Genomic DNA, 18,028 nt, shown 5'->3' on the forward strand with positions numbered 1-18,028 from the left:
TAAAAGGAATAAATTAATTCTTAAGTGTTTAATGTCTGTCTAGTACATGCAGATCTGCAACAATGTAGATCTACTTGAATAAATACTGAAAAATATAGATAAGATATAATCAGAGACATACATGTAGATTGTTTAAATTTATTAATTTTGAAAAAAAAAAAGATTCTGATTCGATATTCAACAGATTTATATTTTTCTTGAAATATGTATCCGAGGCATATAATATGTATAAGCCGATAAAAATCCACTCATATGCCACATAACAGGTAACGTCACGGAATTTAAATTACAGTCCGTGGTAACGTGTGCAGTTCGAAAAGTCGTAGAACGAAAAAATTATGCTGTCACATGACAACTGTACTGTATATATCATGTGATAGGAAAATGGCGGCGCCCATAGTAAAAACCTTTGTGTCGGTTTATTATTTAATATTCTTTTATTTCCTGGTAAGAAATTTGTGTGATTATTATATTTTATTTTAAATCGGTTCGATTTAAACATGTGATGCGAATTTAAAAATATGTATAGTAGTTTTTGCTTGTATCGTATGATAATACTGGAGAATTATTCAGTTAAATTGTTTAAGTTAAATTTGTAATACTGCCAACCAATCTTTCGAGTGTTATGTGCACGTCGGATTGTTAGTAAAAGGTGAAAAGAAAGCTATAGAAAGAAAAGTCCAAGCATTATAAACATGCTAGGAAGGTGAGACTGAAAATGTATTCTAGTCATGGTTTAAAATGTTAATAGTGAAACAAGATGATAAGAGATAAAATAGTTTAAAAACACTGGGAGTAAGACTAGTACTGCAAACCCACCACTGCCAGTTTGAACTGACTCAAGTTTTGCAGGGTGGCAATGTTACTTAAAATGTTAAGTGAAACAAGATGATAAGAGATAAAATAGTTTAAAAACACTGGGAGTAAGACTAGTACTGCAAACCCACCACTGCCAGTTTGAACTGACTCAAGTTTGGCAGGGTGGCAATGTTACTAGGGAGTTTATTCCATAGGATAATGCTATGGTAGTCGGAGGATACCTGTATTTGGCGTAGGGATAAGGAGTGCATATGTCTGGTTAATCTATGTGGGGCTTGGACATATGGTGGGAGATTAATTGCAACTAGGTTATTGTATATCTTGTAAAACATTATCAGTCTACAGTCCAATCTGCGATGTTCAAGGGATCGCCAGCCCAGTTCTTCCTGCATGGCTGTGACACTAGAGTGAGGGGATTAATCCCTTTAAACCCATCTTATTGTACGTCTCTGGATCATCTTGCTATATATATTATTATATATAATATAATTTACCCAAGTTTGCGTTTTACATCATATGGCATATATGTAGATTGTATCTTACCAGTTTCATTTTATTATTATCATTATTTTGTTTCTATGTTTCAACTGTACCTATGCATTGTGTGAAATTCCTAATACCTTGTCTAATATACTGGGAGAAATTCTTTGCCAATGGGGAGAGTGTTAAGTGGAACTATAAAAAAACAGCAGTATTGTACAGAATTAAAAAAACATGAAAGTAGGCAAAGCCTATGGAATAAAAACCTTATAAATTTCATTGTTTTAAATATTTTTTTGTTTTAAAGGTGTCATTCTGTATTTTATGCAACTCTTCAATTTTTAATCGGAACACCTTGAGGATTATGCCTTAACCAAAAAGTTTTGATTGTTCCATTATCGTAATACCTCTGCTATTATCATTGAGTTAAATTAAAATGGCAACCCCTAACTACATGTACAAATGACACTAAAAATTGTACTGATATGATATGATCTCTAGTCATGTGAGTTTATTAGTGTTGTTTCTTTGATACCAGTTTAATACATGTAGATGCTTTGACATGTTAACATGTTTTAAAAATTTGTAATAATGTAATTCTTATCTAAGACAAGATTACCTCACTTTATTCACATGAAATTTTAAATCCAGTAATATCTTTATAAATAATGCTTTTTGGAACTTACAACCATACAAAAAATTTGTTTTACAGGATCTTTTACAATTAAGTATGTGCTTCTGCACAGTTAATTGTCTATGATATAGAAAACACAATTTGTGTGAGTTTCCATTCTTCATGGTATATACAACATAGTAAACAAAATGTGTAAACAAGTCAAAATTAAAGACATATATCTGCATTGTACATGTATATATTATATTGTAGTAGTGCTAATATTTTATCATTTAATCTTATTTTTAAAATATTTATATTTTTGGTCATGCTGTGCCTTTAATAATTAAAGGTCATCATTGGTCTTTAATACTAGTGAGAACTTCTCTCACATTGATTCCAAGATATTGTACATGTTAAACTATTTATAAATTGAGTTGACAGGTGTAAATTTTATCCAATCAGATGAGAGTATTTGTAATATGCCACATGGCAGACCAAGTTTTGTGTTTAGTTTTAAAGTTTTAAAGCGAGAGAAAGGTTGACTTTTTAGCTCACCTGAGCTTGCTCAGGGTGAGCTTTTAGGATCGTTGAATGTCCGTTGTCTGTCGTCCGTCCACAGTTGTTCGTTAACACTCTAGCGGTCACATTTTTGCCTCAATCATCATCAAACTTTGTCAGGATGCTTATCTAGTTGATTGCTCGGATGAGTTCGAACATGGGTCATCTCGGATGAAAAACTAGGTCACAGGAGCTAAAAATAGAAAAAAACCTTGTTAACACTCTAGCAGTCACATTTTGGACTCAAGTGTCATCAAACTTGGTCAGGATGCTTGTCTAGGAAATTGCTCGGATGAGTTCGAACATGGGTCAACTCAAATGAAAAACTAGGTCACCGGAGCTAAAAAATAGAAAAATCTTGTTAACACTCTAGTGGCTACTGTTTTGATCGAAATATCCTGTAAATTGGTCTGAAAGTTTGTTTTGATGATTTCTAGGTCAAGTTTGAATATGGGTCACCTGGGGTCAAAAACTAGGTCACACTGCCCAAATATGGAAAAACCTTGTTAACATTCTAGTGGTCACATTTTTGACTCAATTATCAAAAAACTTGGTCAGGATGCTGGTCTAGGTCATTGCTCAGATGAGTTCAAACATTGGTCATCTCGTATGAAAAACTAGGTCACCTGAACTAAAAATAGAAAAATCTTATTAACACTATAGTGGCGACTGTTTTGATCCAAATATCCTGTAAATTGGTCTGAAAGTTTGTTTTAATGATTTCTAGGTCAAGTTCAGACATGGTTCTTCTTGGATGAAAAACTAGGTCACACCACCCAAATATGGAAAATCTTGTTAACACTCTAGTGGTCACATTTTGGACTCATTATTATCATCGAACATGGTCAGGATGCTTGTCTAGGTAATTGCTCAGATGAGTTCGAACATGGGTCATCTGGCATGAAAAAATAGGTCACCAGAGCTAAAAATAGAATAATCTTGTTAACACTCTAGTGGCTACTGTTTTGATCCAAGTATCCTGGAAATTGGTCTGAAAGTTTGTTTTGATGATTTTTAGGTCAAGTTTGAATATGGGTCACCTGGGTAAAAAACTAGGTCACACTGCTCAAATATGGATAATCCCTGTTAACACTAGTGGTCACATTTTTGACCCACCTGTCATGAAACTTGGTCAGAATGCTTGTCTAGGTAATTGTTCGGATGAGTTCGATGGGTCAGGTGAGCAATCTAGGGCCATCATGGCCCTCTTGCTTGCTTTGCTCTTTGCTAATTTCTATTGAATTTAAAGTGTTTGGAGAAGAATTGGACTAAGCACACTAGTCACAACTGCCACATACACTGGATGGTAGAGTGATTGTTTGTGGAGAAAGATAATAATATACACAGGCCTCGACACTTACTTTTTAAGGAGGTGGTTAGCCGGACCACTAGAATTGAAATTTAAGTGGTCCTTCCAGAAGTCAGGTGGTCAATTATTATTATTATTATTATTATATCATTTTACTGCAAATTTAGAAAAAATGCTTTGAAATGATGACAAAGATGTATAATATATTAACCTTTAAAGAGAACAAATATTTTAGATTTATATCTTTTTAAAAATCAGAATTTAAGAAGAGCAAGTCAATAGGTATTCTATCGTTTAGTTATCTGTTTTTGTGGGGTTTTTTTAATCTCATTCAAAAATACACAACATAGCTCTTAACTTATTTAGTAAATAAATTATTTATGTTAACTTTTATATTGAAGTGATTTCTCCCTCAACTCAAGTTAAAGAATATTGAAACCATTTGTGCCTGTTATTTTTTTTACTGTTATTCAAATATTTATTGCTGATACGGTGTACGTCTGATTATCATAATAATTACAGGCATCATTTATAGATTAACATTTTTAATAAAACTAATACATTATCTTATTCATGTCTTTGAAAACAAGGAAATATCTAAAGGATAAAAAATAGTATCAACGTCATATATAACTATAGTTTAGCTTATTTTCTCACTGATTTATTTTAAATAAAGAATTTTTACCTCCCTGTTGCTTGTTGATTAATTGATATTTATTTTTGACATTGAGTATTTTTAACCTTTTAAAGTAATTTTAACTCTAAGAGAAATTGATCTCTTATCGTAAAACATAAGTAGCAAAGAATTACTAGATCCAATTTTCCAGTTCCTTTCGTTCGCGGCCATATTATTCAAGTATCTGAACCGATATCCCATACAATATCATAATTACCATCGTCGGATACCCACGGTTGATTAACATGCAACATAACATAAATGTTAATGGTCCCACCATGGGTATCCGACGGTGCATAATTACTAGCATCATTTGAATGAATTTGTATCTAAATTAATGTCACAAAATCTTAACTCTCTTAACTTGCATCAACAAAATTTTAGCAACTTAAAATGAAAGTAATTGATGACTCAACTTCTTTAAATAATCAGAGATTAGTAAACCATATACCATGCACATCGGACACATGATTTTAAACAAAATGTATATAACATGTTTTTGACCAAATCGCCATTCTCCCAAATAAGCCTGCACAAACCAGAAAATGCAAGTGGTCCGACGGACCAGTGGCTTTAAAAATTAGGTGGTCCTTGCCAAAATCAGGTGGTCTCGGACCAACGGACCACCGCTAATGTCGAGGCCTGATACATGTAGAAGAGGATACTTGTATCACTCACAAGGTCCATTATATTATTTCTTTTATAGACTGAATAAATATATCTAGCAAAGAACCTGATTGTGTTGTCTTGCCCTGAGACCATAGAGGCACAGCTGCTAGAATATCAATTGGTCAAAATTTGTTAAAATATGACTAGCAGCTGCTCTTTATGATTATAACAATTTTCTTTTCTTGTATAATTACAGATATCAATTGTGATGTGAAAACAGCCAGTGTATACTGCAGTGATCGACAATGTACCTACAAATTTGGCAACCTTGATGTAGAATCAGCAACAGCCTATGGTGTTTACAATGATACACTTATGGAAAGTGGTTGGGGAATTCTCAACATCAGTGCTGGGAGAGGCAGTAAGACAGCAGAAAATGTCGACCTTATGTTTGCTGCCGGCTACTTAGAAGCAATCCTTACTCAAAAGTATAAGACATTAGTTCTCCTTAGATTAAAAAATTTGCACTTTGGTGTGTCAATTTTAAAAAAAGTATTTCCTAGATAATGTAATACCTTTCATTTTTCAAGTTGTAAATAAAGAAAAAAAGCAAGAATGTCCATTGACAACAAAATACTTACATACCTAGTCTAATTAAAAAGATTTCACATCAGTTTTATTAAAGAGTATCTCTAAATCACAGTTTAATATCTAAAGAAATTTTCATGGTAAATAATTGATATTAATGTTGTAAATCAAATACAAAGGTATCATTATGAAATTATTATTTGAGTACAATGTGTTTCATTTTTCTGTTTTCACTATTACAGGAGAATATTTCAGCATTACCAGAATCTGAATGACTATTTTGAAACAAGGTTTGGAAACAACACAGATGCTAAGAAGGCTGTGAAAGCATTCTTTTTAAATCAGGACATGTACATGAGAAAAATGATCAAAAATAATGTACCAGCTAGTCCATATTGGCGACATATGTCTTACATACTGGCACAATATGATGGACTTGCAAAAGGTTATGGGGATGTTGCTCCAAGTGATATGGTTAGTTGTATTAATCCTTTACATAGTGAGTTTTGGTAATGGTCCATTTGAAATTAAAAGAATTTTAATACCAAGATATAAAAACTGAGCTACCAGTACTTTATAAGATGCTCATATATTTAAAGGGACTCCACTGAGGTTTAAAAGCCTTAAAATATAACATATGAATTTCTTACATAAATGAGCTGGGGCATTTTAAACAGAAATATATGCAAAGATAGTTTAGAAATATACTTTGAAATAAATTGAAAATCACATTTTTATGCTTTTCTTAGCCTGAGTTGAGTGAAAAGTATTTAAACGCTTATCATTTTGGGTCATTTTTTAACAACTTGAATAATTATTCTGGAAAAACAAAGTGTGCAAATGATCTGAAATTATGCACAAAGATTAGTGGTCTAATCCTACATCAAATGGTACATTTCTCTGGAAAAAATATTTTCAGTCCCATCATGTCAAAATACCTCAGTGGAGTCCCTTTAACACTGTATCTTTTTATGCCACCGCAGCATCTGTGTGTGTGTGTGTTTGTTTGTTTGTTTGTGTGTGTGTGTGTGTTATTTAGATTATATAGTGAACTTAAAAAATCTTCTTGTGAAAAACCACTAGTCCAATTTCAACCAAACTTGGCAGGATTGATCCTTGGGTGAAAGGCTTCCAAAGTTGTTCAAAGAATTTAATTCCATGCAGAAATCTGGTTGCCATGGCAACCAAAAGGAATTATAAGAATAAATTTAAAGAATCTTCTTGTAAAGACCCAAAAGGCCTAGAGCTTAGATATTTTGCATAAGGCATTGTCTGGTAGACCTCTACCAAGATTGTTCAAATTATAGCCCTGGGGTCAAAATCGGCCCCGCCCCGGGGGTCATTGATTTTCACTATATGTACATATACTAAAAACTTAAAATACCTTTTTAGCTCACCTGTCACAAAGTGACAGGGTGAGCTTTTGTGATCGCTTTTCGTCCGGCGTCCGTCCGGCGTCAGTCCGTCGTCGGTCCGTAAACTTTTACTTTAAATGACATCTCCTCATAAACCACTAAGCCAATTTCATCCAAACTTCACAGGAATGTTCCTTTGGTGGTCACCTTTAAAAATTGTTCAAAGAATTTAATTCCATGCAGATCTCTGGTTGCCATGGCAACCGAAAGAAAAAACTTTAAATATCTTCTTTTAAAAAACCATAAGAGCTAGAGCTAAGATATTTAGCATGAAACATGTTCTAATGGGTGTCTACCAAGTTTGTTCAAATAAAAGCCCTGGGGTCAAAATTGGCCCCGCCCCGGGGGGGTCATTGATTTTCCCTATATGCATATAGTAAAAACTTTAAAAATCTTCTTTTAAAGAACTCAAAGAGCTATGGCTAAGATATTGAGCATCAAGCATGTTCTAATAGGTGTCTACCAAGTTTGTTCAAATAAAAGCCCTGGGGTCAAAATTGGCCCCAACCCAGGGGGTCATTGATTTTCCCTATATGCATATAGTAAAAACTTAAAAAATCTTCTTTTAAAGAACCAAAAGAGTTAGAGCTAAGATATTTAGCATGAAACATGTTCTAATAAGTGTCTACCAAGTTTGTTCAAATAAAAGCCCTGGGGTCAAAATTGGCCCCGCCCCGGGAGGTCATTGATTTTCCCTATATGCACATTGTAAAAACCTAAAAAATCTTCTTTTAAAGAACTCAAAGAGCTATGGCTAAGATATTTAGCATCAAACATGTTCTCATAGGTGTCTACCAAGTTTGTTCAAATAAAAGCCCTGGGGTCAAAATTGGCACCGCCCAGGGGGTCATTGATTTTCCTTATATGTGTATAGCAAAAACTTAAAAAATCTTCTTTGAAAAAACCCAAATAGCTAGAGTTAAGATATTAAGCATGAAACATCTTTTAGTGAGTGTCTACAAAGTTTGTTCAAATAAAAGACCTGGGGTCAAAATTGGCCCCGCCCCGGGGGTCATTGATTTTTTTTAATGTGTATAGCAAAAACTTAAAATCTTCTTTGAAAAAACCCAAATAGCTAGCCTCAGTTTAGATATTAAGCATGAAACATCTTCTAGTAAGTGTCTACAAAGTTTGTTCAAATAGAAGCCCTGGCCCGGCCCCAGGGGTGTCATTGTTTTTAACTATATGTGTATAGTAAAAACTTTAAAAAAATCTTCTTTTAAAAAGCCCAATGAGCTAGAGCTTAGATGTTTAGCATGAAACATCTTCTTATGGGTGTCTACCAAGTTTGTGCAAATAAAAGCCCTTGGGTTAAATTGGCCCTGCAACGTTTGGGGGGGGGGGGGCTATATACAGGTGAGCGACCTCAGGGCCATCATGGCCCTCTTGTTGTAAAGACCCATAGGCCTAGAGCTTAGATATTTTGCATAAGGCATTGTCTGGTAGACCTCTACCAATTTTGTTCAAATTATAGCCCTGGGGTCAAAATCAGCCCTGCCCCGGGGGTCATGGATTTTCACTATATGTACATATAGTAAAAATTTAAAATACCTTCTTGTAAAGACCCAAAAGGCCTAGAGCTTAGATATTTTGCATAAGGCATTGTCTGATAGACCTCTACCCAGATTGTTCAAATTATAGCCCTGGGGTCAAAATCGGCCGGGCCCCGGGGGTCATTGATTTTCCTCATATTTACATAGTAAAAACTTATAGTAAAAACTTTAAAAAAATTTCTTCTAGCAATTGACAAATGCTAGAGGTTAAATACTTTGCATGAAACATTGTGAAGTGAACCTCTAGCAAGAATGCTCAAATAATAGCACTGGCGTCAAAATTGCCCCCTGCCCCGGGGTCATTGATTTTCAATATATACATATAGTAAAAAATAAAAAAAATCTTATTGTCTGAAGGTACAAGGCTTAGAGCTTTAATATTTGTTAAATGATATCATCTATAGGTACTCTACCAAACTTGTTCAAATTTTGCCTCTAGTGTCAAAATTAAAAGTGAACTTTGATATCAGCTGACCTAGATTTTGACAAAGTGTATTACATGTTGTCCTTTGATGCAGTCATGAAATTTTAGGCTGTGTGAAATATGACCTTCACCACCAAATTCACTAGACTCAAGTGCATTGATATATTCCTACTCTGATCTTTTATTGAGTTAACAATAGATTTAACCACTAATCTGATAATAAGAATTAGATATGCATTATGACAATCTTCAATTGTATAGAAACAAAAAAAATCTGTTCCTACACTACTATTTAGTGTTGTATTAATGCGGTGGCATAGCATTTTTCTCAAGTGCAATCTTGTTTTTTAATTTATTGCATCTTGCAAAAAATTATTATAGTTGATTAAAAAAAAGGACCTTTTAAAGTAATCTGATATGTTTGTATAAATAGAGGTTTATACATAACAAAGCTTGGATTGAACATGGAAACTAGTGCTTTAAATGAATGATGAGGTGATATTTTGTAGTCACAGTTAATTACAACCATCCATCTCCACTCTTTTATGTTTTAATTGACATGCAATATTTTTAAAGATAAATAACTTAATAATTATAAAAGTTTTATATTTTATTGTACATTATCTTAAAAAAAAGTAAAAAATATCATTACTACTAATTAACAATTATACATTGATACACATTTGATTATAAATGTTGGAGCTAATATGACATCATAGTATGGCAAAATATTGCGACCAATAACTTAACAATACATGGGGCCCTTGGCTCTCAAACTTCATAGGTGCATTGATCTTGGCAAGTAGATAACCCCTATTGATTTTTTGGTCAAGGGGCCAATAACAAACAACTTCTGACATGCTGACAAGGTTGACCCTGCATGTTTTACAAACATCTCTTGTTTTGATTTTTCAGAAACTAAGTCTGTATGCATTTCAAGTATTAAATGGTAATGGGGATATGTTGGACCTTATAAGTGCTGTAAATCCCAAGAGTAGACCTGATTTTAAGAAAATGACCAAGGCAGAAGCTGTGTCTTTTATAGCCAAGTCTGGACGATGTTCAGCTCTTATCAAGGTAAAATTTTCATTTTGTAAGCAGAACAGGAGCATAAACTGAAATTATATACTATGATTGTGTAAAGAAGGTTTTGCATATTGTACCATAATTTCACTTATTTCACAGATGTCAGGATTCCCAATATTTGATAATATTATCCAATATGAAAGTAACATGTGTTTTTTGTTGTTGTTTTGCAGGTGTTAGGAGCATATGAGGATGTATTTATGTCACATTCTAGCTGGTTTATCTATCAAGCTACTATGAGAATATATAAACATTACGACTTTAACGTAGACGATCCTGACACTGCTGCCAAACAAATCTCTTTCTCTAGTTACCCAGGTATACTTGTTTTCTCTAGTTACCCAGGTAAACTTGTTTTCTCTAGTTACCCAGGTAAACTTGTTTTCTCTAGTTAACCAGGTATACTTGTTTTCTCTAGTTAACCATGTTAACTTGGTTTCTCTAGTTAACCAGGTTCACTTGTTTTCTCTAGATATACTTGTTTTATCTTTTTAGCCAGGTATACTTGTTTTCAATAGTTACCCAGGTATAATTGTTTACTGTAGTTATCCAGGTAAACTTGTTTTCTCTAGTTCACCAGGTATACTTGTCTTCTCTCATTACCCAGGTATACTTGTTTTCTCTAGTTACCCATGTATACCTGTTTTCTCTAGTTAACCAGGTATACTTGATTTCTCTCCTTACCCAGGTATACTTGTTTTCTTTAGTTACCCAGGTATACTTGTTTTCTCTAGTTAAGCAGGTAAACTTGTTTTCTGTAGTTACCCAGGTATACTTGTTTTCTCTAGTTAACCAGGTAAACTTGTTTTCTCTAGTTAAACAGGTATACTTGTTTTCTCTAGTTACCCAGGTAAACTTTTTTTCTCTAGTTACCAAGGCATACTTGTAATACTCTTACATATATGAACAAAAAACTTACCTAAATAGATCTCACAGTATCTCAATAAACTACCTGCCATGTACAATAGTAAAAATGAAGAAGGAATTAGCATAATGCAGCATAATAGGAAAAGTCATTTTATTAAAACATTACATTACTGGACAAAAATGATAAACATTCTATTTTATTGGGTGTTTGCTCCATTATATTTATAACAACAGAAAATAAATGTTGTAGCAGATGTAAGCCTTTGAATCATGTTATTGTAGGGTTCTTGGAGTCACTAGATGATTTTTACCAGATGAGCAGTAAGTTGATAATGTTACAAACAACCAACAATGTCTTCAACACCTCATTGTACTCTCTAGTCACACCTCAGTCACTCCTCGCCTGGCACAGGGTTAGACTAGCCAACATGATGGCACATGATGGTGAGGAGTGGGCAACCATATTCTCAGAGAATAATTCAGGTTTGTATATATGATCAGAATATAATTGTATAAAAACATACCTGGCCTGTGGCATATTTCATACTGTTTTTATATGGAATCCACATTCATTAAATATCAATACCTCTGTTTATATAAGCATATAAGGGAAGTAACTTGTATTGAACTGTTGAAACTTATTCTTTGTTGTTATCTGCTTATTCAGTAATATTTGACTATGTTGTACCTAGAGTGATTCTACCCAATAAACGTTGTACATGAATATTGTTTTTAGCTTGTCTGTTTCAAAGAAAAAGTTGAGCTATAATGATCACTGCATCAATGTTGTCGTCATAGTGCAAAAATTTTAATGTAGCGCATTTCTCAAACAATTATAAGGTATCAACATGATTTCAAAATTAGTATCAAAATAAAACTAAAAATACTTGTTTATCATGACATGGTGCATTTGTCAGAGAAGGGACATTTTTCTGAAAGAAATGTTTTGGGAGTTATGCCCCTTTTTAACTAGATTTTGGGCGTATTATTAAGTAGAATGATTTCAAACTGTTTTAGCAATTTATCATGACAAAAGACCAGTTGTTCCACAAGGGGCATTATCTTGTTAGCAATATGTTTTGAATTATGCTCTTTTTTAATGTTATGAAAATTTATGAAAATTTGTTATAATCAGATGATTGTTATTAACATGGCATTGCTCTTGTGTATCTTTTCAATGAAAGTGTTTTGTTCCTTTGCCAACTGACACAAAAAATTGTTGGGGTTTTTTTTGAAAAAGAAAAGTCTGTTATTGATAATCATTTCATTTTATTTATAATTATTTCATTGCCTTATAGGAACATACAACAACCAGTATATGATATTAGACTTGAGGAAGATAGACTTAGAAAGGAACATACATGATGGAGCTCTGTGGGTAGTGGAACAGATCCCCGGGCTTGTCGAGTATGGTGATACTACACCTATACTCAGAACTGGTTAGTATAACATTATGTTTAGGATTGTTTCTAATGTTAAAGGGACTCTACTGAGATTTTACGACATGAAGGAGCTGGAAATTTTTTTATGTACCATTGCATGTAGGTCTCTTTTTTAGCTCACCTGTCACAAAGTGACAGGGTGAGCTTTTGTGATTGCTTTTCGTCCGGCGTCCGTCCGGCATCCGTCGTCCGTCTGTCCGTAAACTTTTACTGTAAATGATATCTCCTCATAAACCACTAAGCCAATTTCATCCAAACTTCACAGGAATGTTCCTTTGGTGGTCACCTTTAAAAAGTGTTCAAAGAATTTAATTCCATGCAGAACTCTGGTTGCCATGGCAACCAAAAGAAAAAACTTTAAATATCTTCTTTTAAAAAACCCTAAGAGCTAGAGCTTAGATATTTGGCATGAAACATCTTCTAGTGAGTGTCTACCAAGTTTGTTCAAATAAAATCCCTTGGGTTAAAATTGGCCCCGCCCCAGGGGGTCATTGATTTTCCCTATATGCATATAGTAAAAACTTAAAAAATCTTCTTTTAAAGAACCCAAAGAGCTTGAGCTAAGATATTCAGCATGAAACATCTTCTAATGATTGTATACCAAGTTTGTTCAAATAAAAGACCTCGGGTCAAAATTGGCCCCGCCCCAGGGGGTCATTGATTTTCCCTATATGCATATAGTAAAAACTTGATAAATCTTCTTTTAAATATCTCAAAGAGCTAGAGCCAGGATATTTAGCATGAAACATGTTCAAATGGGTGTCTACCAAGTTTGTTCAAATAAAAGCCCTGGGGTCAAAATTGGCCCCGCCCCAGGGGGTCATTGATTTTCCCTATATGCATATAGTAAAAACTTAAAAAAATCTTCTTTTAAAGAACTCATAGAGCTAGAGCTAAGATATTTAGCATGAAACATGTTTTAATGGGTGTCTACCAAGTTTGTTCAAATAAAAGCCCTGGGGGCCCGGGGGGTCATTGATTTTCCTTATATGTGTATAACAAAAACTTAAAAAATCTTCTTTGAAAAAACCCAAATAGCTAGAGTTTAGATATTAAGCATGAAACATGTTCTAGTGAGTGTCTACCAAGTTTGTTCAAATAAAAGCCCTGGGGTCAAAATTGGCCCCACCCCGGGGGGTAATTGATTTTCCTGATATGTGTATAGCAAAAACTTAAAAATCTTCTTTGAAAAAACCCAAATAGCTAGAGTTTAGATATTACGCAGGAAACATCTTCTAGTAAGTGTCGACAAAGTTTGTTCAAATAAAAGCCCTGGGGTCAAAACTGGCAGCCATGCCCCAGGGTTGTCATTGTTTTTAACTGTATGTGTATAGTAAAAACTTTAAAAATCTTCTTTTAAAAAACCCAATGAGCTAAAGCTTAGATGTTTAGCATGAAACATCTTCTTATGGGTGTCTACCAAGTTTGTTCAAATAAAAGCCCTTGGGTGAAAATTGGCCCTGCGGGGGGAGGGGGGGGGGAGAAATCATTGTTTTCATTATATGTGTGTAGTAAAAACTTAACATCGTGAAACATCTTCTAATGAGTGTCTTCCAAGTTTTTTCAAATATAAGCACTGGGGTTAAAACTGGCCCTGCTCCGGGGACCTATATACAGGTGAGCGACCTCAGGGCCATCATGGCCCTCTTGTATAACTTGTGTTCAAAATTTCAGAGCATTCCCTTGCCTGGTTTTCTAAAAATAAATCATTTTTATTATGCAAAATGTTTCAAATTTGAAAATCTTTTTTCACATCAAGATGTTATATTTAATGATAATTATAAAAATTATTGCTGGAACAAGGATGCTGATGATGAGAGAAATGATGATGATGCTTGTGATGATGATGATGATGATATATGACTTGCAAATTCGGTAAAGGATATCTTCATAGAAGCTTTTATTATATATTTTAAAATCAAACCAAGTATGCAACAATTTTTTTTTCCTAATTTAAACAAAAATATGTTTTACATTATCAAATAATACAGGTAGAATATTTCTTATATATCTATTTAGCAAAATTTAGTAAGTTTCAGGTGATAAATGTAGCCATGTACATTATAACACCCACCTTTAAAATAACTTTCTATCTACTTTTAAAGACCTAAGTAAGAATATTTCATACATACCTAGACTTTTGTTAATACATATAATATCAAATGATTTAACTGTTAACCTCCATTGAATTTATGTTGCACAGTATTTCATTTGTTGTGACCTATATTTTAAGGATACTGGCCATCCTATAATGTTCCATACTTTGAGAAAGTGTACAATATGAGTGGTTATCCAGACTTTGTAAAGCAACATGGAACAGATTTCTCTTATCAGCTTGCACCAAGAGCAAAGATTTTCCGTCGGGATCAGGCCAGTGTAAAGGATATGGCAACCATGAAAAATATTATGAGATATAATGGTAGGTAATATTGAAGTATATAAATGGTTTTCTGGCTTCTTGAAAGATATTGAGAATACATGGTTGATATTGAGAATACATGGTTGATATTGAGAATACATGGTTGATATCAGGATGGAGAAGAGCAAGAAAGTGTATCTTGGCGAGCTTTTGCAGCGAACCGGATAAACCTTCTCCTATCCTGACATTAATCATGTATTTGATTTATCCTGCTTTTCATCATGTTTTTAGTCTATTTAAATGATTTTATTATAACTCTTCCCTGTTAGTAGCCGGGTTGTCGGTCCGTCTGTATGTACGTATGTCCCGAAATTCGTGTCCGGTCCATAACTTCATTTTTTGATGTCGGATTTTACAACTATTTCAAAGAAATGATCACCATATTAAGACGATGTGTCACACGTAACATTTGGGTCGCTACCTTGAAGGTCAAGGTCACAGCATGACCTTGCAGCAAAATCGTGTCCAGCCCATAACTTTGTTATTTGAAGTTGAATTTTACAACTATTTCACAGAAATGATCACCATATTGAGACGATGTGTCACGCGCAACATTTGGGTTGCTACCTTGAAGGTCAAGGTCACAGCATAACTTGGTTATTTGAAGTCGGATTTTACAACTATTTCACAGAAATGATTACCATATATTGAGACGAGGTGTCGGGCGCAACATTTGGGTCACTACCTTGAAGGTCAAAGTCACAGTATGACCTTGCAGCAAAATCATGTCCGGCCCTTAACTTCGTTATTCAAAGTAGAAGGATAACATTTAAAATAGAAGTATCGACAAATGATTTCAAACTAAATTATACAAGAAATATATAAAGTAATTTTAATCCTTTATTTTCCATGTTTAATAACTAACTATATCTTTAATATACTCTGTGATATATAGATTACACAGAAGATCCATATTCTGAGGGGGATTCTTGTAATGCTATATGTTGCCGTGGAGATCTAAGGAAGAGTTCACCTGGACCATTTGGTTGCTATGATACCAAGGTTAGTTTACATGGTTGTTATTATGATTTTTGGAACAATAGTAACCTATCATTATAGGTTTGTGGAATCTCGCCACATACTTTGAAATCCTTCATTATTCATATCAGGATGCTGTCAGTGTCCAGCTAGTAAGTCCCCTACCACTTCATTCTGTACATGAAATCTGGATCCTACCATATGGAGATAATGCATATTCTGTGTGGTTGCTGTGGTTCTAGAAATGGTGAAAACCAATGAAAACTGAACAAAACTGAACTCAGCCATAACTCTAAGCATATAAATGCTAGGTTGATGATTCATGATGATATGGTATATGGACAAAGAATCATATGAAGATTAATACTAGAGAAAAATTAGATTGTGGTTGCCATGGTTATGGAAATGGAAAAAATTATATTAGTTGGATAGTAATGGCCAAAAGTCTTAAAAGCAATTTACATTAGTATTTATTCTGTGAAATCATTAATATATAACCCATTGATAGCTTGATTCGTATTCTAAAACAGCAGATTCATATACTTGGAGGAGATTTAGAGCATTTTAGAGGTGATGAATGGATTTGCAGGATTTATTAGACCATATAAAGTTTAAAAAACAATATGCATGACTTTAACTGTGGAAGTATCTCTAACAAAGTACTTCTATCATTATACAGGTAGCAAATTATAAGATGGCTCTAGAGATGACAGCAGATATAATCAATGGCCCCACCCTGGGGACAGGTCTGAAACCATTCCAATGGACTGACGAGTACAAACAGTCACATATAGGTCTTCCTGAAACATACAACTTTAACTTCCAACAAACAAGACCTCTCAGGTCACCATAAACAACAAACAAGACCCTTCAGATCACCATAAACAACAAACAAGTTCTCTCAGATAACCGTAAACAACAAACAAGACTCTTCAGATCACCATAAACAACAAACAAGACACCTAAGATCACCATTAACAACATACAAGACACCTAATATCACCATAAACAACAAACAAGACACCTTAGATCACCATTAACAACAGACAATACCATTCACATCACAATAAAGAACAAACAAACCCCTAACATTACCATAAAAAAAACAATACCCACTCAGAACATCATAAACAACAACACCTTATAAGTTTTTTTATGATTAGACACTGTGTCAGAACACTGCTGAACTAATTGATTGTATTTGTTAATTGTTCTTAATGCAGAACTGAGGTTAATATTCAAGTAGATAATTGATAAACACTTTAGATTCTCATTCTCAATTATATCATGGCAAGATATTATTATTTTACACTGAAGAGTAATTGATTATTACATAATCTCAAATCTGGTGTCAGTGTCATAATACACACTCTGTCTTCTATAGATAGACAATGTTTGATTAAATTGTTTATCTCATATGACAGTGTTATATCAAGATTTTAACGTCAGGAGTAATGGATTCATGTTTATTTATAAACTTGTTAATAATGGTGATGCTTAACTTTAAGTGGTTTTACCAATTATGCCAATTAATGGTTATCAGGTGACAAAGACAGTGAATGTAGTTTCATGTAAACATTGGGCCAGTTTTTGGCCATAAATATTAATCAATAGTTTGCTTTGTTGAAATTAAAAAGGGATCAATATCATGATAAAATTTGTCAACATATTGTAAGATTAGGTTAAGTATTATTATACATTAATTCATTCAATCATTATTTTGATTTATTTCAAATAAATACTGTAAAGTCTTGATGAATATTTTTAATACAAGTTTTTTTTGAAAATAATTGTGTATATGAATTATTTCAAAAAGTGGCGACAAATTTTATTATTTTTTGTGATGGCATACAAAATTGTGGATGATAGAACACATCTTTCTTATTAAGTTGTACTTACTTTTTTGTGTTATGATTATCAAAAAGACATTGTAAATTTTAAAACATTGTTTATAATAAGATTATAATGACAATCATGCGTAGAACGTAAAGCATTACTGTATAATTTTTAAGATATTATAAAATTGATGTAACATTTTTTTTCTTACACGTCTGTTTATTGGAAAAAAAAGAAAGAAAGAACTTTGATCTTAACATCTTCACGTTCTATCCGCCAAACCTTTTCTTCTGCCATGCAGGGCATGACGTTTAGCTGTATAGAGTGCTTTAATTATACCCATATTTAAGTGT

General features: G+C 33.4%; 1 protein-coding gene across 1 annotated transcript; it reads left to right on the plus strand.

Moving 5' to 3' along the window:
- Window positions 1-380: 380 nt before the first annotated feature.
- LOC132739060 (phospholipase-B 81-like) lies at window positions 381-17,439 on the plus strand (the record flags this gene model as incomplete). Its single annotated transcript, XM_060726710.1, has 10 exons — window positions 381-447; window positions 5,324-5,555; window positions 5,898-6,129; window positions 9,963-10,124; window positions 10,307-10,451; window positions 11,283-11,483; window positions 12,299-12,439; window positions 14,676-14,861; window positions 15,757-15,863; window positions 16,519-17,439. Coding segments are annotated over 10 exons (1,647 nt in total), but the record flags the coding sequence as incomplete, so codon positions are not given.
- Window positions 17,440-18,028: the final 589 nt, after the last annotated feature.

This window comes from Ruditapes philippinarum, unplaced genomic scaffold, assembly GCF_026571515.1.
Source record: "Ruditapes philippinarum isolate M1 unplaced genomic scaffold, ASM2657151v2 ctg1595_1_1_1_1, whole genome shotgun sequence".
Lineage (NCBI taxonomy): Eukaryota > Metazoa > Mollusca > Bivalvia > Venerida > Veneridae > Ruditapes > Ruditapes philippinarum.